Raw genomic sequence first — 25,257 nt, forward strand, 5'->3', positions numbered from 1 at the left:
TCCACAGCAGCACTGAGAGAGACCCAGGATCACTTGTTACTTTTAAACTCCTGATGCAGTTCCACATCCCTGACTTCCTGACCTCCAGTGCCTCTAGTTCCAGCAAAGGCTGACGCTGAGGTTATTATGCTTATTATAATCGTGCAATCTTGGCGGATTGCCACGGCTAGTCTTACATCTGCTCAGACGAGGCCGAGGATTAGCGGCAGCTCTGCGGCTGCGCTGCTGGTTTAATTGCATTGTCCTGGAAGCTGATCGCACCGCCGCGGCCTTCCTTATCCCTCGCTGTGGAGCGGTTCGTCCCAGGGATTATTGGACAGGCAGATAAAGGGACACCTTGCTGCTGAAACATGGACATATGGGCCACGTATCTGTGCTTCTCATCAATCAGGAAAAAAATAAGCGTGTAATAGATTTCGACTGCGGATTTAAAGCCAATTAGTTTAGACTAGAGAAGAACTGTACTGTATATGCAGATATCTGTGTGAGTGTGTGGAACGAGAGGCAGGAAGAGAGAAGGAGGTGAACTAAAGAAGAAACCCAAAATGATGCAACCAGATATGTTTAATTGTGTTTAATTGTGTTAATTCTGGATTCTCTTTCAAGAATGAATAGAGTGAAATATCATCCGCATACGACACACACAATCAGTCAACACTGTCATACTGTACGCTGAACACTGGCACCGGAGAACATCACAAAAGTTATTGTATGAACGGTAACAGTAATAACATAGACAAAGGAATTAAAACAGTAAAATATATAATTGTGCAATCATCATCAGTGACTTCTTGCTAGAAAACAAGGCACATTAAATGTCTTCCGTATAAACGCTAAAGCTAGCACAAACTGAAGAGCGCAGTAGTACATGGTATGTAACTCCTGAAACATATATACTAATCCTAATGATTATTATAACACTAATAATGATAATAATAGTTAGATTAAAATAACAATAATAATAATTATAATCATGCAACTAGCAACAAGCTGTAAAGATTCAAGACTACAAAAAGTTATTTTCTTTTTGGTTAATTGACACTGGTCCGAAAACATTGTGCGTATTCAGGCAAAGAAAAAAAAAGACAGCAATTAAATATTATCCAAGATCTTAATTAAGCAACGCAAAACAATTTAATAAAAGCACAAATGAGTAATACATTCTAGTGCTATTGGCACACGACCGTGCTAGGAAGCGATCACAGTGTCCAAGCACTAAAATTATGAAATAATAAACTTTTTCATTTGGTTTAGTATTTCGATAAGACATGCACAGTACTGTAGACAGACCAGGTAAACGGCAGGAGTGCTGGAGAATCAGTCTCAATACCAATATCAGTATTGTATTAGTGCATGTGTGAAATTGTGCAGCGAGTGTAAACTTAGACAGGAAGAAGAAGAAGACGTGCAGGAAAAGTGCATCACAGTAGCTCCGCCCACGGTATCACGTTCTCCCATACAATCGCTCAGGAGTGTCCTTGTACTATCACATTGTACAACCTTAAATAATGGCACAGCTATAGAACTGTAATATGACATAATATAATATAATATAATATAATATAATATAATATAATATAATATAATACATGTGCTAGGATACTAGGACACGAGGACGGCACTCGTCTCACTCATACTGTACACACACCAGTCATGCTAACCAGCTATGAACGTTAATGGCACCGCATGCGTTTGTGACGGAGCATCAGAGCAGAGTTCAATTATTATTATTATTGCACAAGTTTACGAAGCAACAATTTGTTAACGACAATATAACGCACGCTAGTAACGAAACCAACGAAAACAAGTTTTGCAGCGTATTTCAGCTCAAAATTTACTCAAGGATGCCAAAAAAAAAAATTTATTAACAGTGTGTAAGACTTCCAACTGTATTATAAAGATTTAAACGACGTTTTATTTTCATAACGCGATGGTTTCTAACAATCTAACTAGCACTATAGCTAATAACAGCACCACCTGCTGGTAAAACGACATCTGACGTGGACGCGCGATCTTTCGGGTGTGGTCAAGAGATAGTGGGTTAAATCTTCCATTTTTATCATCACCAATGATGATAATTTCAACTTTGAGGCTGAACAGTAAATCATATTTACATTCAAACAGTGATTAAGGGGTCCAAGCACCTAGTAGTAGTAGTAGTAGTTCTGTTCAATGATTATTCAAGTGATTCAGTTTAATGTTTTCATGAGCATTTGATATTCTCTATTCATCGTCACTCTGATGGTGGAATAACCTTAAACTCTTCTACTTGATAATGGAAATGAACTTTATTAGACACGGCCTCAATTCTTCTTCCTTGGCATCGCTGTTAACTTTCTCGTCTGATTTTGGTTATGAATTACATACGTGTACTCATTGCTAGCTTTTGTTTTAGGCCTGGTTTCGTGGTCACGTAACTCGAGTTCGGTGATGACTCGAGTTTCACAATATCGTGGCCACTGCAATATAGCAAACCTGGAATCAATCAAACTCAATAGATGACCCACAGATTCAAAGGAAATTAAAGCACTTCCGGAATAAATTGTCCGATTTTTTATCAGACTTAAAAGACTGATCAGATGAAGTGTGAAACTGATCCAGTGTCCCATGTTTCATAAAAAAATTAAAATGCTCGTTGACTGTTCTGTTGCCTGCCATAGACTTTCATTGCATGTTTAATCAATTATAATCAAAATAAGAATAACAAAACACTATAGTATCCCTGGACCCCAAAACAGTGTTACGATTCCTGTACTTTTTCCCAAAAAAAAAAAAAAGTTCCCGGGAATGAGGGTCAAACCAAAATCAGTAAAACGACTGGACGGCCGTGTTGTAAAAGTATTCCCAATTAAAACGTTCATTATTATAAACGTTCACGACTGCGCTAGCATACAAACCTGTAGTGTGTGCGCGAGTGTCTCTGTTCTTGGGTTGCCAAATATTCAACCGCAGGGTTTTCAACACTGACCTGTTTTCAAACAAGCTTAATTTGCGAAATAGAAAATGGAAAACGATTATAACCGACGTTTGTGTGTTTAAACAACTTCACAGATCCTGCGATCACCAGGTAATATTCTATATTAATATTCTATAACAAACTTCGGAAAAGTGTTGTTGATATGACCCACATTTTCTTGCCAACATCATTATCCTAAAAGAATGTTTCCCGGGAATAATGTTCAAGTGCGTCACAACTAAATAAACGATTATAACGCGGCGTGGGTTGTAATTTAGTATACAGTCTTGTGAGTGTAGTGTTAAAAGGTTCAGAGTTCCCAATGAAACATTGTTGTCATAATAGTAACAATTACAACTCACTTGGCGTTGCTCTAACGTGGACACGGGTTCGTGGGTTTGCGTTCTGGGCCGTGAATGCTTATACAGTAGAAACAATTTTAAAGTATGGAATTTAATAAAACATCAAGCATCCAGGACCGGCAATTACACCGACGCTATTGAGAAACAAACCCTAACCATTTTATAGTTTGCTTAATCGTTATCATTTTTGATTGCTCAGATGGTCGTCAGGTCACGATGACGCGGTTTCAGCACAGGCTCAAGTAAATGTTGTCTGAATTTGCAGCCTCAATGATTAAGAGATCATGCATATCCAAAACTTTTACTGTTAAATAATTGCGTTAAATAAATGCGATGCAAGCTTAAAATTAATGAAAATGAAACAAAGCAATTTTTAGTTATTTTTTTCCCACTTGTCCAAGTGGACACCTCCTGAGATCTGTGACTCTGGTCGAAGTTCTCGGGCCTCACACTCCTCCGCCGCTGCGGTCCACAGACACCGGTCGCCTGGAGTCCAAGCTCTCCTCCGCCGTCTTCATCAGGATGGCCAGTCTGCTGTCGGAGATCTGTCCCCTCTGAACCGCACTCATGAGCTGAGCGGATTAAAAGAGCAGATCTAAATCAGACGCGTCGCTCGTGAAGAAACGTCCTTGCGTACACGCCTGTCCGTGTCACGTGACATAACATTATCTCGGACACATGCACAAAGTCCGCACCAACCAACACACGCAGACACACACTCACACGGTGGCCTCTCATTAAGTCCATATTAAAACTAACAAGTCATCATCCTACAGTACTTTAACACCTGCCCTCTAGCCGCTGTCAATTATCCCAGTAATCTCAGTCATGCTCGGTTGCAAGCGGCCAAAAAAAAAAAAAAAAAATCCACACGCCTCGCGCTAATTTACCGCACGCTCGTTATCGTAAGCGCCGCGAGGACACTCCAGCGCTTTTAATTACAGCTGGTCTGTCAGGACCCAGGTGAGGACGCACATCGCGCAGTAGTTAAGTGTCCACACCTTTGTCCCTCCCAGCACGACTTTCTATCAAGCTAATGAGGCGCGCGCAAAGATCCATGCGCTATAAATACAGCGCTTGCAACGTAATCATCAATCTGTAAGTCTCACTGATATCGTACCTGCAGGAACTCGTCCAGTTCCACCTGTCCGTTTTTGTTCAGATCGACCTCGTTGAGGATCTCGTGGAGGGCGTTCTCGTCGATCTGAACGCTCAGTTTCTAGAAAAAAACAAAAAACAAGACAGACAGACAGACAATACAATCAGTATTCATATGAGAACACAGGAACAGATTTTTTCCCTTATAGCGAGTCAAGAAATTGTGGATTTTTAGAGAAAAAAACAAAAATATATTGCAAATAAGTTAAGGGAAATTCCTTTATTTATCTGCTTTTATGACAACACGTGTTTGTATCTCATTACAGTACCTTTACTGTTTCCATAGTAACAGAAACTAGCAAGGTGGACGCTCCACAATAATCCAAGTCTCATGAGGTCTTAGTCAAACTTGAAACCATCAGTGTTGCGGTTTAGTCCGCCCCGTGTGCCAGAACTACCTTTAAATCCCCCATTACCCCTCTGCCACTCCTAGATTCCACTGCTATAGAGTACATTATATAGCCTTTGCCCTGTCAAGTGACCCCAAAACATGTCACTCAACATAATATTAAGCACATAACATATACAAACATGATGCAACACTATCAATTATAATCATCTCATTCATATACTATAAGCTCTTGAATATAAATTTGTACTGTAAAATAATAAATAAATAATAAACAGTCTATAACAGACATGCAAAAATTATGCAAAATAAACTTTTTGGTCATTACCTATTACTATTATTTAGTCTTTCCGCTGTCCGGTCCCAAGTTGAGACCAACAACAACTATTTATTAATTTTTTTTTTTGAGCTAGCCGTACATTAGCCAGGTTTAAGCAAGACAATTGGATTTTTCCCTCTAACATGACCCAGCTACTTGCTCAGCTCCTGCTGCAGGGGCGCGGCTCAGCCGTATCTTATTTACATAGACACTGAAACAGCGTGCATAGAAGAGGAGTGAAACAGAGAGAGTTACATGTATGGAAGAGTTATCAGACTGATGCTTCGGGGCTGACCCTTAAGGCCTGCAAACCTTTTAAATCTACTTTAAACATGAAATGACACTATTTCAGACAGCTGACCTTGCTGTGACCTTGATAATGTGTGAAATGATTTCGTAATCTAATCAGTTCATCTTCTGGTTATGATAATCGTTCCTTATTTAATCACCCGTTCTTGCGATGTCACTCTACCGAGAATCTCCCTCTATTGAACAGTTAACACATTCTATTATCATATGTTTAGGTTACCATAGTAACAATGACGCATCTGATACACTATAATATATACTATAATATATACACTATGTATATGCTGTAAACCAGCTGCACTACCTTTGGCGTCTAGGGAATTAATCAACACCTTCCAACCCATCAGAATCCAAATGTGACCCAAATATTAAATAAATTAACAAATAAACAAACATTTCATTAAAGTGCAACCTGACTATAATATAAATAAATTAATTAAATGCATCATTGGTTATTTGTCATTTAAAACTGACACCCAAATAATTTAATGTTTTTTAACTGCTATTAAAATTTTATATATAATTATGCATTAAAAAAATTTTATTAATAGTTTTATTAATTCATGAATAATAATAATAATAATAAAAAATAAAATATTTAAATATCAATATATTTTTTTCAATATCTAAGTGTCAATTAAATTTTTTTTCAATTAATGACATATCAAATTATTTCATTCTACTTCCCTTTTTCATTCATTTATTCAATTTTTTATATTTTTAAAAATAATATTATTGTGGTATAAAAGGTTCTCACCTCCAGGACTTGCTGCACATCTAACGTCGTAATGAAACCTTTGCTCTCTTTGTCAAACTTATAGAAGCGCTTCTTATACCTGGAACAGTTAACAGATAATTAGTGCAGGTTATAAACACACACACATGGACACACACACGGACACACATACACACACACAGTGTACCTGGCCACTTGCTCGGGTGTGAGTGAGATCTCAGACGTCTTGGTGAGCTGCTCAGAACGAGCTTTGTAGCCCATCTCCTGGTACAGAAACTGTTTAGCTGCCTTCAGTTCCTCCTGAAAAAAACACCCAATACGTACACACACACACACACACACACCGTTTCCAAAAACCACCCAAAAATTACTACATAAACATATACAGTATATACTTTTTAAGAGTGATTACAATGCATTATAATGCGTCATAATCATACATATGATATTGAATATTTAATAACTTACAGCGTTCAGCGTAAAACAAGTAAAAGCTTATGTATAAAACGTTTTTTTTTTAAATACAAACCTTCATAATGTCAAGTTACACGATGCATTACAGCATCTTTTCCCCATGAGACCCTAATGCAGCATTATGTCAGGTTGGAATATACAGAATATAATAAGTTTAGTTATTAAACCATTATTATGACTTCATACTCTCTCTCTATTTAGTGTTATGCATAAATCCATTACGACTGTTGGGATTAGTCGTATACTCAAAAGTTATAATGCATCATAACACACAAGACAGGTTCTAATCAATGTAAAAGTAAGGACTATAATGCACTTTGGCAGGTCAGTACGGAATGAAGTGAGCTTTTAAAACATTACTACAACTCTATATACAGTACTGAAACCATATGAATAGTGCTATCATACATGATGCCATTATGATGCATTATAACGTGCATACAGTACACCCTGCGAGTGCGAAAAGCTATAAGCTATAATGCATTATAACATACAATGTAGGTTTCCAAACGATTGTACAAGACTACAGTTTGTAGATGTGTTTATTAGACACACTGTAGCATTGACGCTTATGAGCTCTTATAAAGGCACTTCGCGCAGGCCTGTTTAATGAGTAATAAGGTATTATGAAGTGCTATAAAGGGCACGGTACAGTATATTATAATGCATTATAACATACACTTTAACATTTTCTGTACTGTCAATAATTGATGTTGAAGCATTAAGTCATTAAGTGACAAAGTACATTATTTGTTGAACAACTCACTTTCTTAAGCTATAACGCATTATAACATCAAATATCAAACAACATCAACACACTAAAATAACTGACTCCTGTAGAAACTTTATTTGTAGTAAGTGTGAACACAGCATGGGCGTTTCTTTAATGTATGAGAAACTGTGTGTGTGTGTGTGGGGTGTGTGTGTGTGGGGTGTGGTACACCTGTATTGTGTGCTTCGAGAAAGCCTAAGTGTTTAACTCCTGGGAAGCAGCTTAGCAATCTGCGCTATTATTAGGCCTTTTGTTTCGACAGGAAACCTTGGATGTATGTGTAACTCTATCACACACACACACACACACACACACACACACACGGACACTGGGATATACCCCCTCAGACACCCACGTAAGACGCAGGTACGCTACCCAGCTGATATTGTGTAATTCAATGGTGTGAGTATTTTCAGCTGGTGTTAACAATAGCTCGGGTCTCGGGTGCGATCACGTGACCGCGCCGAGACCTTTGGCGTGCGCTCCTGAGGGCATTGTGTGAGGAAAAAAAACGAGTGTTTGGAAAACGTTAATAAAAGAGCGATTGGTACAAAGTAAACAAACGCACGATCTGGTGAAGAAAACACACACACACACACACACACACACAACAGTGGTATAAACTCTACTGTAATGATTTGACCTTAAAGCGCAGACGGATGACGTTCACGTTGTTTTAATAAACGAGTAAACGAGTGACGCACCTTCTTCCCTTCCTCGCTCCACTTCAGCTCCTTGGCCATGATCTCCACCACGCGCGGGAGAGCTTCATCAGCCGCCTGCACGTTCAGGAAACCCAGACGCGTCCGCCGCGAGATCATGTCTATGGCTGTGCAGGCGTACTCTTTAATACCGTACATCACCTACACACACACACACACACACACACACACACACACACACACACACACACTATTAGTACTCTTTAATACCGTACATCACACACACACACACACACACACACACACACTATTAGTACTCTTTAATACCGTACATCACCTACACACACACACACACACACACACTATTAGTACTCTTTAATACCGTACATCACCTACACACACACACACACACACACACACACACACACACTATTAGTACTCTTTAATACCGTACATCACCTACACACACACACACACACACACTATTAGTACTCTTTAATACCGTACATCACCTACACACACACACACACACACACACACACACACACACACACACACTATTAGTACTCTTTAATACCGTACATCACCTACACACACACACACACACACACTATTAGTACTCTTTAATACCGTACATCACCCACACACACACCCACACACACACACTATTAGTACTCTTTAATACCGTACATCACCTACACACACACACACACACACACACACTATTAGTACTCTTTAATACCGTACATCACCTACACACACACACACACACACACACACACACACACTATTAGTACTCTTTAATACCGTACATCACCTACACACACACACACACACACACACACACACACACACACTATTAGTACTCTTTAATACCGTACATAACCCTCGCGCACGCACGCACTCGCGCACGCACGCACTCGCGCACGCACGCACTCGCGCACGCACGCACGCACTCTCGCACGCACTCTCGCACGCACTCTCGCACGCACTCTCACACACACTCTCACACACACTCTCACACACACTCTCACACACACTCTCACACACACACACACACACACACACACACACACACACACACACACACACAATTAGTACTCTTTAATACCGTACATCACCTACACACACACACACACACACACACACACACACACACTATTAGTACTCTTTAATACCGTACATCACCTACACACACACACACACACACACTATTAGTACTCTTTAATACCGTACATCACCTACACACACACACACACACACACACACACACACACACTATTAGTACTCTTTAATACCGTACATCACCTACACACACACACACACACACTATTAGTACTCTTTAATACCGTACATCACCTACACACACACACACACACACACACACACACACACACACACACTATTAGTACTCTATAATACCGTACATCACCTACACACACACACACACACACACACTATTAGTACTCTTTAATACCGTACATCACCCACACACACACCCACACACACACACTATTAGTACTCTTTAATACCGTACATCACCTACACACACACACACACACACTATTAGTACTCTTTAATACCGTACATCACCTACACACACACACACACACACTATTAGTACTCTTTAATACCGTACATCACCTACACACACACACACACACACACACACACACACACACACTATTAGTACTCTTTAATACCGTACATAACCCTCGCGCACGCACGCACTCGCGCACGCACGCACTCGCGCACGCACGCACTCTCGCACGCACTCTCGCACGCACTCTCGCACGCACTCTCGCACGCACTCTCGCACGCACTCTCGCACACACACTCTCACACACACACTCTCACACACACACTCTCACACACACACTCTCACACACACACTCTCACTCTCTCACACACACACACACACACACACACACACACACACACACACACACACGCAGAGCTTTGTGTACCTCGCTCTCGATGTAGGGGAATTCTGACACCAGGCGTTTCCCCACTATCGGCCACCTCTTTCCTGTCACCTGCGCCATCTTGGCGACTTCGAACGCCCTCCCTCCGTACGTCGCGGCGAGGTGCTGGGCGACCTGTGAAGGGAGTGTGTATCAGCTGAGAAAAAAAAAGAGTGTGACATGTCATTCTCACACACACACGCATACACACGCACACACTCCAAAGTGACACGTTTCTGTTCTGTCGTTCTCTTTTTTCGTCCAGGTGAATCAGCTGTGTTTCTCGTACACGCTAAGCGTTAAACGTTAAAAGAGGAAGGAAAAAAAAAAACCTGAGGCAGTTACTTCGATTCGAAGCCGTCCACCAAAGGTCAAGTGCTGTCAGAAATATCTGCATGCTGACCTTTTTAAATATGCCGCAAAAACAGCGTCTGTCGTGGAGGCCAAGGCTCCGCTGAGCTCGTCGCGGCTCCTAACGAGGACGATGCCGGCTCTTCTCTCCCGACTGAACCGCGGGGGACGACAGCAAACCGGAGTCAAGCTCCTCGACGAGGAAAAAGACGGCTCGCTTCCTCTGACCATTGTTCTAATGGCATCATAAAACGATGGGGAAATAAACGGCGCATCATGATAAGTGACTCTAGAGAGGAAAAGCTGTTCGGTTAATAACTCTGTGTCTGTATCTGTTTCTCCAAGAGAAGATACTGTAGGTTACTGAGATGAACCTAAACTGGTAGAATTAATCACAAGTGCGATATAACACTTAACAAATAAGGAATAAAAGAAACCCATCTGAGGGCGTCGTGATTTTGCGCGACAATACACGTCCGCACACTTCTGCTCCACACCATCGACACTCTGAGGTATTAATGCGTCCTCCCTACAGTCCTGATCCTACTCCATCAGATTTTCACCTGTTTGGTCCCATGAAAGCAGCCCTACGAGGACGAAGATTCACTTCTGATGAAGAAGTAAAGACAGCGGTATATTCATGGCTTGCAGCTCAGCCTGAATTTTTTTTTTATGAGGTAACACGAAAGCTTGTTGACAGATGGACAAAATGTATTGAAAAGCAAGGAGGTTAAATCGAAAAAAAAAAATTATGTGCAGGTCGTCCCCGACTTACGAACGAGTTCCGTTCCGGGAGCACGTTCGTAAGTCGGATTAGTTCTTAAGTCAGACAAAGTGAGTTCTTTGACATGGATATACAATGTAAAGTTAAACAAACGACTTGACTACATCCCTGTACCCTTTTCCCAGGCAAAAACAGTAACTGCACCTAAGGAAATGAATCTCACACGTCAAATGTAACAGTGTTGTCTCTGCGCCTTTAAATTGCAAAGGGAATCCCGGACCTAAATTTTTTTCCAGAGCTGTTTTCCACTGTATTGTACTGTTGAGGATTTTCCAAAATAAGGATTTTTCACCATCAGGATCGCACACATGTCTTCCTCCATATTTGAACAGTTAGGTTTTCTTATATTTATTTTTCTCATATTGTATATTTTGTCCTATCTTCTATAGATATATTTTTCTTTCCTTCGCTAAAGTTATTTTCTATATTTAATTTTTTAAATTTATTTTATATTTATTTTCTATTAATAATCTTTTTATTTATTTTATTTATTTGTAAGGTCACGGGCGGTCGTTTAAGCCTTTCACTGCATATCGTACTGTGTATGATTGTGTATGTGACAAATAAAATTTGAATTTGAACTTGAAGACAGATTTACAGAACAGACATGTTCTATCATCAAATCAAATTCAAATTTTATTTGTCACATACACAAACATACACAGTACGAAATGTAGTGAAATGCATTATACGACTGCCATCGACCCTAGAAGAGAATTAAAGTTTACAATAAGAAATAAATATGAATAAAAGAAATACGATAGAAATTAAATAAAAAATTAAATTAAACTAGGAAAAATAGAACTAAAAATTCAAATAGAAATATGATGTGCAAAAATAGAAATCATTGTGCTCCTGGACTGATTCATTAAAACTGGTGAGGCCGACTGATTTCCTTTGCGCACACACACACACACACACACACACACACACACACACACACACACACACACACACACACACACACACACACACAATATACCAGACTTTAGACATTTTATACTGTACATTCACGTACCACTAAAAATATTGTATATAATTGTGAATATTGGTATCTGGTGCACTGCAGTGTCTATTTTTTGTATAATACACGTGTACTACTTCAATGACTTGTTTGCATCTACGAATGTTTATAGAATCGCAGTCTGTTCGTATCTGCAGAAATTTGTAACTGGAATGTTCGTATGTCGGGGACTACCTGTAAAATACAGAGCATTTTTGACTCCCCATCGTTTAATGTGCTGCCTCCTTTTTTGGTAAATGTTTTTTTTTTTTACTTGGTTTTACTTTTAATTTTATAGTGGAAAACAAATGTTTAAAAATCAGAAAAACTTATGTTCTAACTCAATAAAAGAAAAAAAATCTAGAACAAAAAATACAGAAAAAAAAAAACAGGGTGTCTAGACTTTTGCACACCATTGTATTTTTTTGTTTTTGAGTTCTGGGAGCTGACCTCGTTCTCGAGACCGTAGTCCTGCACCAGTCTGATGTAAAGAGTTGGGGTCCAGTCCTTCCCTCCTTCCAGAAGCAGGCCCACGGTTCTGCTTGGTCCGGCCTGAAGCTTGTGTTCTTTTATCGCAGCGTCCAGGGTCTCTTCAGCCATGGAGCGGTAGGTGGTCCACTTGCCACCTTGAAAAACAGAATCGACATCAAAACACTTGCACTTGACATTAAATGTAAATAGAAACAGATGCTACCGTGAAAACATTTTTAGATTCCAAACAGCTCCTAAAGTTCTAACCCTAAAGATTTTTTAGTTACTCCTTTAGGGGGAACACTTAATGATCGTATCTCACACCTTACAACAAAGTGTGTGCTCTTCTAACAAAGTTAGATAATCCTTTAAAAAACAAAAAAAGGTTTGTGCATTTTTTTTCTGGTGCATTTCCACATTTGACAAAACTCTCTTCAAGAACCTTTTTTTCCTCCCTCACTGATTGTGACTTTATGTAATCCAGATCTAAGTGAGCGCAACATGCGTCACTTCTGACGTTGTGGGAATCTGACCCACAGAGAAGACAGAAGCGCACTGCACATTCTACACCAGAGGCGCTCAGAAAACACGTAACAGGACTTGTTTCCTGGAGCGGCTGACAAAGGCGGGATTGTTTTCCGCTGCGACTGACCGGCGATGGTGACCAGGCCGCTCTCGCTGATGTTGACGACGTGGTTGCGGCAGATGGACTGGGTGTCTTTAGAGTTGGGGTCAGTGACCAGTGGACGGATGCCGCTCCAGGCTGCCAGGACATCGCCTCTTCGCACTGAGATGACAGAAAAGACACACACACACACACAGACTGAGCACAGAGGAAATGTCACAGATACGAGTAGCCTGATTCCAGCACTGGATGAAGAATCCTCGGCTGGTGTTTGGTCTCAACTGAAGCAGATGAAGCACCAGATTTCCATCAGGACAAACGCAATGGCAAAATAACTAGAACATCAACAATTACAGAAAAAAAAAAACCTATTTATTATTAATATATTAGAACATACATTCTTATAACGTACATAAATATAGAGTTAAAAGCCATGTGGTTTGATGTTTAATCCAAAAATTTATATAAAAACAAAACAGCATCAAGAAGTAATGTGCGGGATCCAAGCAACTGCACAGACTAAAGTGAAAGAATTTTTTATTATTTTTTTAAAACAAATTGGTTCGGTATTCACACTGTATGTCTACTTTCTATTATTTCCACCTTCTGTTATTCCCAACCTTACATTACTCCTACCTTCACACCCAACTTCCATTATTCGTGCCTTCTCTTATTTTGACCCACATTTTGTTATTCCCACTTTCTTTTACTGTCTTCTTCTGTTATTCCTGCCGTCTTTTAATTGACACCTTGGTTATTCCCTCCTTCTTTTACTTCTATCTTCCCTTATTCCCACCTTCTGTTATTTTTGACTTTAGTTACTTGCACCTTCTGTTGTTCCTACCTTTTGTTATTCCTACCTTCAACCCCACATTATCCGTGCCCTCCTTTATTCCCTCCCTCCATATTTCCCACCTTCATTTATCTCCGTCTTCCGTTACTCCTACCTTTAATTATTCTCACCTTGAAATACTCACACCTTTTTTATTCCCACTTTCTGTTATTTTCACCTTCCATTACTCCCGCCTTCCGTTATTCTTCCCTTTAGTTAATTCCATCTTCCATTACTATTAACTTTATCCCAACATTATTCCTTTATTCTCACCTTGAATGACTCACACTTTTCCCAGTCATTTCCACCTTTCATTATTCACACTTTCCGTTACTCCTGCTTTCGGTTATGCCCACTTTCTATTATTCTCACCTTTCAATACTCAGCAGAAAAACTTGTAAACAATCTGTTGCTGCATTTACGTCGCACGTTATTCCCAACCAGTCGTCTAACCCTGGGAGTTTTTACAATAACTGTATAGTTTTTACACGTACTGCACATGACCAAACCACAAAGACGCATCAGTTACACTCTTAGCGCTTCTCCGCCGCGAGCGGGTCCTGACTCGATCTCCGTGCTGCGGCGACATCTCCGGCATTAATTATTAAACCTGAGTCGCATTTCGATCGAGTGGTAACGCACCTGCCACTGTAATATGCTGGTTGATATTTCTGAATGGGTGCAAAAAAAAAAAAAAAGGGAGAAAGAAAGAAAGACGGCAGCCTCATTATCAAAGGGCATCTCTGAAACATTTATGACAAGGCTGGGCAGCTGAGCAGACAGCAGGCTCGAGAAGGAAATAACACACACACACACACACACACACGCATGGGAAGGAACTTGCTTTAAGAAATATTAACAGTAACTCTTAATGGAAAAAAAAGTATGACATTTTCTAATTAATAATTAATAAATAAATGTAAATTGGTGAGGCATAGGCGGAATAAAACACTCCAAGGTTTTACATTAACTGTTGATTATTTTTCTTCAACAGCATGACACACACAGAATGATTTAAACCTGTTAAAAATCATTCAGGAGAGAATCACAATGTCACAAAAGAATATCTGTTTGAAGATTTTCTACCGTTTGTTTAAAAGTTTTTTTTTTAAGATTATCAGGAAGGTGAATGATGTTGTGCGAGAGATAAAAGCTGAGTGATTCTCTGCTCTCTGATTTGAGTAACCTCTCCACTCTCTCTACACTTTAACCCCTGGAAGCTTTCCACAGCCCCAGGCAAGGTCTGTCTCTGTCATCCACTGCCTCTGTCACTCCGTCATGATGCTGTATTCATGAGTCCACGTCCCCCGTCCCCCCTGAGCGTCCTGAAATACTGTACGCTAGAAGCCGAATCCGCTGCATCGTGCTCTCCGTGCTGTGCGTTACTCCGCTGTATGACTATCACAGAGCTAACGAGGCGCTTAACCCCCCCGACGCCACATGCCGTCGCTTAATCTATCTAATCCGCTCCTGATTCAGGAAGAGGTCTACTCCTATCAGCTCAATCAATCCAACAATCAGCCGCGGCACTCCGTCCAATTAAGAGGGCTGCGCGGAAAATCAATAGCTCCGCTCTCTGATGAGGATCCGGAGCAGTTGGATGTTAGCAAGCCTGCCTGCCTGCCTGCCTGTCTGTCTGTCTGCCTGTCTGTCTGCACCACCAGGGAACACGGGTGAGAGCGGGGTGCCAGAGAGGCTCGGGGCGAAACGCGCGATAATGTCACGGTCGTAAGAGTCCTTTCCACTAAGCCGTAATCGATGTTTATAGTCTGTAAGAGTGAAAGCGCTGTTATCTAAGTGCTGCTTGGTCAAACTTTACTTTACAGTATACACACACTGCCTTTTTATTATTATTATTTTAAATAATCAGGCTAATTGGTCAATTGATAAAAAAAATACTATGTCCCCGTCCCCGCTACCTAGCTATCAGGTAGCTAACTAGCCTCGCCTGTTAACAGGATAAAGTTTATGATTTTCAGTAATGCAGATGATATAAAGCTTGGTGTCATTTTAGTAATCAGGGACGGCGTCTGTCTCGGCCTCGGCTTAAGAGTGATGTCATAAATCTCGCCATTTTTTCTCACTAACAAGGATACGCTCTTCTCTCAGGTACGCTTGTCACATGTTCACTCAGAAAGGAAGTGATTGGTCGGTTGTTTTAAAACAAACAAACTAAAAAAAAAAAAAAACACTTTCTGATATCCAATCCATTATTAAGCATAAGCAATCCATTACTAGATTCAAATGTAAACACACCCAATAAATAAATAAACAAATAAAATTTCCATGCTTTACAAGTGAAAATGAAACAATTAGAGGTTTAATTTATATACAAACACACAGTGGTATCTCGGCATATGAATTTAATCCGTCACTATTATTTTTGCACGTAAAAAAAATCTAAACATTTAGAAAAGACATGCAAATGAAGTAAAATATGAAATAAATCAACATTAAACTTCACGTAACCGTAATTTATGATTCCTCTCGGCACCAACTGTTTCAAAAACCAAACTGAAAGCGGCTCCGTTTTCCTCTTGCTACCGTCCTTGCTAACATTTTTGGGAGCCATGGTGCTACGTCTTTACTGATTCTGTTATTATGAACAGTTATATATGTGGTCAATAAGTATTTGATCACACTGTGATTTTGCAAGTTTTCTTACTTAGAACTCATGGAGGGTCTACAGTTTTCAGCATAGGTGCATTTCCACTGTGAGAGACACTTGCTTATCAGCCAGATTTCTGACCCTCAAAGACCCGTTATTTTACTTTTAAATAGTCCAGCTACACTCTGCTCATGATTCTAAATTAGTAGCACCTGTTTGAGGTCGTTAGCCGTCATAAAGACACCTGTGCACCCCACAATCAGCCAAAGTCTAAGTAGATACATGGGGTATCAGTGATGCTAAGAATGGTGAAGAATCAGCCCAGAACTACACGAGAGGAGCTGGTCAATGCTGTGAAGAGAGCTGGGACCATCGTTTCCAAGGCTACTATCAGTAACACACTAAGACGTCATGGTTTAAAATCTTGCATCGCACTGAAGGTTCCCCTGCTTAAGTCAGCCCATGTCCAGGCCCGTCTGAAGTTTGCCAGGGACCATCTGGATGATCCAGAGGAGTCATGGGAGAAAGTCCTGTGGTTAGATGAGACCAAAGTAGAACTTTTTGGTCTTAACTCCATTCGCCGTGTTTGGAGGAAGAAGAATGATGAGTATCATCCCAATAATACCATACCTACAGTGAAGCATGGGGCTGGAAGCATCATGCTCTGGGGTGTTTTTCTGCACAGGGGACAGGACGACTGCACTGTATTTAGAAGAGGATGAATACATATGTCACAAAAACCTCCTTCCCTCAGTCAGAGCATTAAAGATGGGTCGTGGCTGGGTCTTCCAACAGGACAATGACCCAAAGCACACAGCCAGGAAAACCAAGAAGTGGCTCCGTAAGAAGCATATGGACTATTTAAAAGCAAAATAACAGGTCTTTGAGGTCAGAAATCTGGCTGATAGGCAAATGATCAAATACTTATTGACCTCACTGTATGTGTGTTTAAGTGAATGTTTTAAACCAAGGGTGCCAATAGTTCTGAAACTCTAACTCGCCCTAAAACCTGCCATAGTTGTACCTTTTCAATCCTTCACAGTGCTCAAGTAAAAAGCATCTTTTATGATCTGCCATGTGACCGAGTCTGCATCACGGCGGTGTCGAGCGTACCTTCGACGTCAGGGCTGAGGTAGTGTCGCACCTCGCTCAGGATGAAGTTGATGTCCTCCTCCATGGGGATGGGGTGGGCCGTCACGTCGGTGGGCGTGTCCGTCGTCCCGGCGATAGTCATTTTCTCCCAGGGCAGGAAGAAGATGACACGCCCATCGCTGGTGGCCGGATCCAAAAGCCCCATGTTGTCTGGGCTGTGAGGTGGACACGTTTAATATTAGAGATGGAGGGAAAAAAAAATCGATTCAGTGATGTATCACGATTGCTTCATGTTTCAAGTTATGCATCGCCACACTGGATCGATTCTCGTTCCTCTATAAGCAAAGCAAATATTTAAGTTTGTATATACAAGATAAAATGTACATATACTATATATATATATATATATATATATATATATATATGGATTTGTTGTAATATAACGTGTATCGCTTAACTCTCATCATTTTATTATCTCAGAACGCATATATCTTTATATACGTTATTTTATTTCTTTAATGTACATAACTTGTGATGTGACTGGAGGGTCTGACCTGTAGTATCCGGGGATGACGATGTGCACGCCGGCGCTCGGCTGGCAGATGTTGGCCGTCGTCTCGTTGTCCATTTTGCGCAGCGAGTCGGTGAAGGGGCCCGTGGCGTTGATGACGCACTTGGCACGAACGTTAAACTCCCGGCCTGCAATCAGCCAGGATTTGAAAATGAGACAGGACTCCACGGGGGGAACCACGAGCAAGTGGGAATCACACTCACACACACACACACACACAGGGGCAACAACATTCGTCAGACCAGTTACAACACGTCAGCTTTAAAACAAACAAACAAACAAACAAACAAACAAACAACAATAATAATATTATTTTATTAAGTTTATTCTTATTATTTCTTAAATACTGAAAATGTATGAAATGCAGAAAATGTTATGAATAAATAAATAAGTGATCAGATATTGTGATATAAACTGTTTGAAAAAATTATATAGAATAAAAAGTGTAGGAAATCCAATAATTAAAAAAATACTGCAATACTAACGTGCCTTTAAAATGAATAAAAATAATATAATAAAATGTCTTTTAATAAATTTTTTTAGAGTGGAAAATGCCTTAAAGGGGCGGTCTGTAACTTTTACTGGAGCGCTTGATTAGCCTTAAAAACTTTAGCCCCCAACATACACATATACATATAGAGGATTTATACTGTACATGCACATGATGACTGTGTGTGTGTGTGTGTGTGTGTGTGTGTGTGTGGGTCCTTACCCGTGATCATGTCTCGGCAGCGCGCTCCACATACTTTCTCTTTCCCCGTGACCGGGTCCGTAGCCTTCAGCAGCTGCGTCACTTCCGTGTAGTTAGCGACGGCGGCGCCGTAGCGAGCTGCCGTCAGTGCGATCGCTAAATTCATGCGGGAATCGTTGTGCTGGCCTGCGACATCATAAAAATAGGATCATAACATGTTAGGAACAAGGGCCTCGCTCAAGGGCCCAACTGTGGCAATTTGGTGGTGCTGGGGGTTGAACCTGAAACGTTTAACAATTTTATTCAAATTAAAATATAATATATTCGTGTCAGAACAGGCTACAATGTGCATTCTGCAGCTAAACGCTTCAGTAAGCTAAGTGAGGTGATTTGAAAGCACTAAAAAGCATGGAGCTTGTGTAATGACATCATAAAATTCATGACTCCGCCCCCAAATCAAGCTCCATGAAGGAGGAAGCTTCCTTTAAAATGTGAAAAAAGAAGACGCCTGTGTGAGCAACTTTTTTATATCTCCTATAATATAAATGATATTTACAAAAAGAATAAAACACTTTTGTTCAAATTTTCATTATTTTTATATATATTAATTTTTTCACACTAAGCACTGGGTCACTCAAGCCTTCGTCGATTAGTTTTCTATCCCGGCACCACCAGCACCGAGTGTTTCTTTCCTTAACGCTGTGTTTAAAACATAGAAAGCGGAACTCATTATAGCTTCACGTTGTGTTCCTTCTTTTTCTTTAAAACTCTGTATATAATGTAAAAGGCCCCAGAAGCGAGGATGTCGCTGTCGATGGTACCAGAGGGCTGCGTTACTCACAGAACCATGTCTAATGCTAACATGCTCACGGCGACTCCAGCAGACAATAAAGTAATAGCGCAACCGAGGAGCCCCTTTAAAGGGCAAATTTTCGAATGAATTACGAGCGGCGATGAGACCGGCGCGCTCCGTTAGACATCCCATGAACCTTTGCTGTTAGTGACTGCACGAGATATACAGCGGGGGGGAAAAAAAGACGTCGTTAAGAGCGCTACGGAACTAGCTACGGTACAAATATGAACGGCTTCACCAATATTATGATCGACAAAAACTTTAAAGACCCAAGACGTTCGTGTCGGTTTAATTCACGACAGAATAAAAAAAAAATAATAATAATTTAACGCACCAAGTTTAACAAATCAGATAATTTTTTTTTTTTATCCATCCCAGAGAAAAGAATGACGTCTAACAGATTAGCAAAGGTCTCTGTGGATAAAAGTGAAGTTTTGTCAAAGAACAAAAAGAATAGATGACGGAGAGATCGTAAAAAAAAAAGCAAGAAGGGAAAAAGAAGAAGACGAAGAAGAGGACTGAAGGAGCAGGTATGAAGGAAAGGAAGAAAGATTGAAAGCGAGAGAGATAGAGGGAAGGGGGTGAGGGAGAAATAGAGGGAGGCAAATAGTCTCAGGCAGAGCCGCGATCTCCAGCCGAGAAGGTCAGATTCGGAAATGTCACGGCCGTGATTGTTCCAGATTGAATAATTGGAAAGAAAAGCCAGCTGACAACTCGGAGGAAGAAGAAGGAGGGATGGGGAAGAGGGGATGTGTGTGTGTGTGTGTGTGTGGGGTTAAAATGAATAAAACGCATCTCTAAACTGTCATTAGAGTGGCCCTGTTTCAGAACACCGCTCTCTCTCTCTCTCTCTCTCTCTCAGACGAGGCTTAGCGCCGACCGAACCACGCCGAGAGTCTCCTCGGCCTAAACTGCCTCCACCCGGTGACATGATGTGACAGATCCCTGCTCAGATAGCCGCCGCATTCCCTGTGCAAAATATGCCGACTTTACGCTCGCGTGTATCATCCCGGCCCAAATACGGCCTGACAGGAAGTCCCTCGCAGGCAGCCAGCGTGAGCAGCGTGCCTTTATTTACCTCGCCAAGGAGGAGACCTTGAATAAAAAGGACGGGCTTGAGACACGCCGACTAACCGGGAGCATACGGAGGCACCACACACACACACACACACAGAAAGGAGACCAGTGGCATTTCCTCCAGCTGAGATTAGCATTATGACACACCAGGGAAAAACAACATCCTTACTGGTTACCTTAAAATCCCCCAAAAATGCACAAAACTATTTTTTTCTGATTTACATGGAACGCTTTCTAATTTGTGTCTCGCTTAAAATATTTATTGTTTTACAGTCACTGATAATCTAAATTCAGACCAATCAGAATACGGAGTTCAGCGAGAGAAATTACGCCGTACTTTGCCGCGTATAGACGACATGATTCCTCACCGTCGTAGTAGACGATGGCTCCGACCAGCTTGTCCTTCTTCAGCATGGGGAAAAGCTCCAGGGCTTTGCTCTTGCTCAGGATGTAACTGCTCTTCAGGCACTGACTCCCAGCCACCAGGTCGTACATCTTTATCCCGGCCCAGTAATACGGCAGCTGCCACCACCTAGGCGCAGAAACAGGGACTTCACACAAAGACGACTACAAACATGGACAGCGCATTCGACTCGCACCACTTACTCTCGCCTCTTCGTACCGGAATTACGTTCATCGTGCAGTTCTAGGGTAATATACAAGGGGGGTTCTGAGAGTAAAACCTGACTTTATTTCTCTATACAATCCCCTGCTCCACTAATGCACTTATCTCAGAGTCACACTAGTGCTTGGATACCATTTATTGTAGGAAAGCTTTCTCAGTTTCTGACTCATGTCTGGAACGCCGGCCTCCCGGGAACTCCTTTAACGGCCGAAACATCAAGAGGCAACAAAGAGTTCCTGTCATATGCATGTGGTGTTGGTGAATGATTGTGTGTACAGGGACGTACGGTCTGCTTTAAAACGTTTACACCAGTTCAGATGTTTTACTGCGGATTAGAGTCGCAGCACCATACTGTGCTTGAAGTCTTATGTAAATGTCAATCGCTTGTCAATCGCTGGTGAAATTTCATTCGACAGAAATTTCATCGCAAGTGCCAGTTTGATTTGAACGCTCCTTGTAATAATGCAAGATAAATCAAATTTTAAAAAACTTACTAAAGAAACATACTTTTCTCCCAATCTTCCTAATTAATGCTGATCAAACCCCTATATCAGATTCGAGATCCATAAATCTTTTTTTTTTTTTTAAGTACTTCAAGTTCTTATCCGTGTATTTCATTTTCTGTCCGGTCCCGCGAGACCTCGCGACACGCTTGCTACAGATTTTGCGATGTCTGACAGGAATGTGATGTGATCATGAGGTCGTGGTGTTCTGTAAGCCCTCGACATCACTCGCGCTCGTTTAAATATCAGATCCAGGCCTAAATGCCAGGAGTAATTAGAGACGGTGATGGCGGCGAGTCCGGGCTCCAGTCTGAACTCTGTGGGACTCGGTGATGGGAGTCTGAAGACTGTGGAAGATTCCTCGAAAACTCAGTGAACTTATCGCTTTGTATTAAAAAGGTGACGCTCATAAGCCTACACAACACCTTTATAAACCCGTCCGGACGACCTACGGACACATTTAGAAAGATTTCAGTAATGACTTTCATTACATACAGTATATCTCATTTGATTTCAGTAATGTGCAGTGTGGGTCGATAAATGACTATGTCAAGTGACATAACACAGGATTAGGTTATAACACTTGCACCAGAATGGAATAATACAATAGGAAGCCCACAAATGTGACATGTACAGTATTAATTACTAAACTTAATCTCAACTGTTAAACTAATGTTACTTAATGTACATAACATAGCTATAGGTCTTTTATAGCAGTCTTTTAAAACGGTAAATTTGACTCAAGAAAGAAAGGTTTAATTAATGCTTTGTCAAGTGTCATAAAGTGTACGTAGTCCCAATGTCAAAAGCTTTACAATGCAACAGGGTAAAATCTTTTCACTAAATCTGATATGGCAAGCTACACTTGGTGCAGTCATGACCCTGACATCAGGACTGAAATTGGGCTGTCATGAAGTGCTAATGTATGTCAACGTATAAGTGTCATAGCACACCCCTATGTCAACAAAATTCGAAATGACTTAGCTTGGGTGTAATGTCCATGTGACATCCACGCCAAGTTAAATCAGTCTCTCTGACACTGATGCCAGTGCCTAAAAAATTTACATAATGGTTATGTCAATTGTAATAAAGTGCTTATGTAGACCTAATGTCGAAGCCTATATATACAGACATATCACCTGTATGCCATTGCCAACATGTTACACCACCTTTATTATGGCTCTTATGGTAAACTTCAACATCAGATGTTATGAAATGCTAATGCAAATCAGTCTATAGTGTTATAACACTACCCTTAAATTCTTAATTTTTTGGCTCAGATGTTATGTGAAAAAAAGCAGATACCTGCTGGAATTTATAAACGTTTGTATAGATGGATCACAAGTGTCATGAAGTAATGTCATAAATTAATCAATCATTTTTTAGCATTTATTAAAAGTTTGTTATGTAGTGCCAATGAATATCACTAATCAAAACCTGCACACTGTGTTAAAAAGAAGACGCATGTATATCAGGGTTAAGTCTAATTTACAGCACATGCAAACACAGGTATACGGGGAGGGGGGTAACGTATGTCATGCTATAAGGTGTTCTAACACAACCCTATGTCAGCTATGGCACTTTGATATCCAAATGAAAGACTTTATAATGCAGATGCTTTTTAGATTTTTTTTTTTCTTCATGTTTACAGTATGCAAAGTTCTTACGAAGTACTGGCTGAGTATACACATTAAACAATACAATGCGTGCGTGAGTAGACGAGTGTGCTGTCGGTCTTACTTGTAGACAGGGAGCATGATGGGTAGTGGAGCGGACAGGTGAGGCGCGATCTCCAGAAGGTTAGCGCGCTCATGGAGGGCCTCTTTCACCATCATGTACTAAATTCAAAGGGAAAAACAAGCTCAGATAGATAGAATTTTGAAATAGATTGACTGTAAACCGGTTCTGTCTAGATTAATTAAAAATAAAAAAATAATTCCAGCACTTTTATTCATAGTCTTTTATCCGAAAGTCTCTGCAATGTACAGTATTTACAAGATTTCCATTTTCACAAAAAAAGGATTTTTTTTTTTTGCTAAAAAATTTGAAAAGGGAAATTTAAACTTAAATGATTGATAAAGGGAAGAAAAATCTGTCAACCTTGAATAATTAAAACTTAAATTACCTTTAACAGTTTTATGAGCCTAAATATGAACAACTTTTGTGTGTAACTATTTTTTTGTCTTCTTTTATTGACTTAACTTTTCTTCTTGACTTTCTTACTTTTTTTCCCGCTCCATACTTTCCGAGATAGACTCTCGAAATGTCAAAGTCCTCGATCGTGCCTCATCGCAATCGCTTTTCCTAACACGTAGGTAAACTGTAAAAAGGTAACAAAAAAATAATAATAATAAAAAAAAAAAACCTGAGAACCTTCACCTGTTCATAATCTAGCTTCATGATGGCCTTCTGCAGATAGCGCACTCCTCCGTGGATCAGCTTGGTGCTCCTGCTGCTGGTGCCTGATGAGAAATCGCTCCTCTCCACCAGGGCTGTCTTAAGATCTGAGTGAGGACGGATACAACGATGAGGAGGAGGAAGAGGAGGAGGAGGAGGAGGAGGAGGAAGAGGGAAAAGGAGGGAGGAAACAGATTAAGTGGTGCACTGGCATTTCGAGCTCCCACGGCTCCAAATATTTAGACTGTGCTCGGTGTCATTTTCATACGGATCTCCCTACTGTCTGTAATATGCATGAGGACGCAAAGATCAGAGCATGCATATTGCATTCGGCTCTATATTGCTTTCTGAGGAGGCCAAGGCGACAACAGGGGGACATTTTTATTCATTATCACTCAAAAAAAAAAACGACAAAAAAAAATGGCGAGATAAAGCATGGTGTTTTAGTAAACCGTTTAAACCTTAACTTAAATATCAGGCCGAAATGTAAAGAAAACTAAAAGATGACTCATTAAAAAAAAACATGACATTTAAAGGAAATCCTGCAAATCGAAGTTAAACAACTAAAGTCTAAAGAACAAAGCCACCAATGATAATAAAATAATAATTATTATTTTTAATATAATATAATTTTTTAAAGGTACACCTTTAAATCTGTAATCAAACAGCCTAACCTTACAAATACAAAATGTACTGTATGTTCCATTTATACA

General features: G+C 40.5%; 1 protein-coding gene across 2 annotated transcripts in view; it reads right to left on the reverse strand.

Moving 5' to 3' along the window:
* Window positions 1-559: 559 nt before the first annotated feature.
* gpd2 (glycerol-3-phosphate dehydrogenase 2 (mitochondrial)) overlaps window positions 560-25,257 on the reverse strand; it is a 34,289-nt gene continuing 9,591 nt past the window's right edge. For both annotated transcript variants that reach the window (XM_053498710.1, XM_053498711.1), the window contains exons 4-17: window positions 24,527-24,651; window positions 23,888-23,985; window positions 21,388-21,551; window positions 19,111-19,275; window positions 18,382-18,526; window positions 17,849-18,042; window positions 13,323-13,457; window positions 12,650-12,825; window positions 10,065-10,196; window positions 8,140-8,298; window positions 6,377-6,489; window positions 6,211-6,289; window positions 4,439-4,537; window positions 560-3,890 (exon numbers count right to left, since the gene is read on the reverse strand). In XM_053498710.1, the coding sequence (XP_053354685.1) occupies window positions 3,765-3,890; window positions 4,439-4,537; window positions 6,211-6,289; window positions 6,377-6,489; window positions 8,140-8,298; window positions 10,065-10,196; window positions 12,650-12,825; window positions 13,323-13,457; window positions 17,849-18,042; window positions 18,382-18,526; window positions 19,111-19,275; window positions 21,388-21,551; window positions 23,888-23,985; window positions 24,527-24,651 (1,910 nt within the window). In that variant the 3' untranslated portion in view covers window positions 560-3,764. The remainder of the gene's footprint in view (window positions 3,891-4,438; window positions 4,538-6,210; window positions 6,290-6,376; window positions 6,490-8,139; window positions 8,299-10,064; window positions 10,197-12,649; window positions 12,826-13,322; window positions 13,458-17,848; window positions 18,043-18,381; window positions 18,527-19,110; window positions 19,276-21,387; window positions 21,552-23,887; window positions 23,986-24,526; window positions 24,652-25,257) is intronic.

This window comes from Clarias gariepinus, chromosome 6 (assembly GCF_024256425.1).
Source record: "Clarias gariepinus isolate MV-2021 ecotype Netherlands chromosome 6, CGAR_prim_01v2, whole genome shotgun sequence".
Lineage (NCBI taxonomy): Eukaryota > Metazoa > Chordata > Actinopteri > Siluriformes > Clariidae > Clarias > Clarias gariepinus.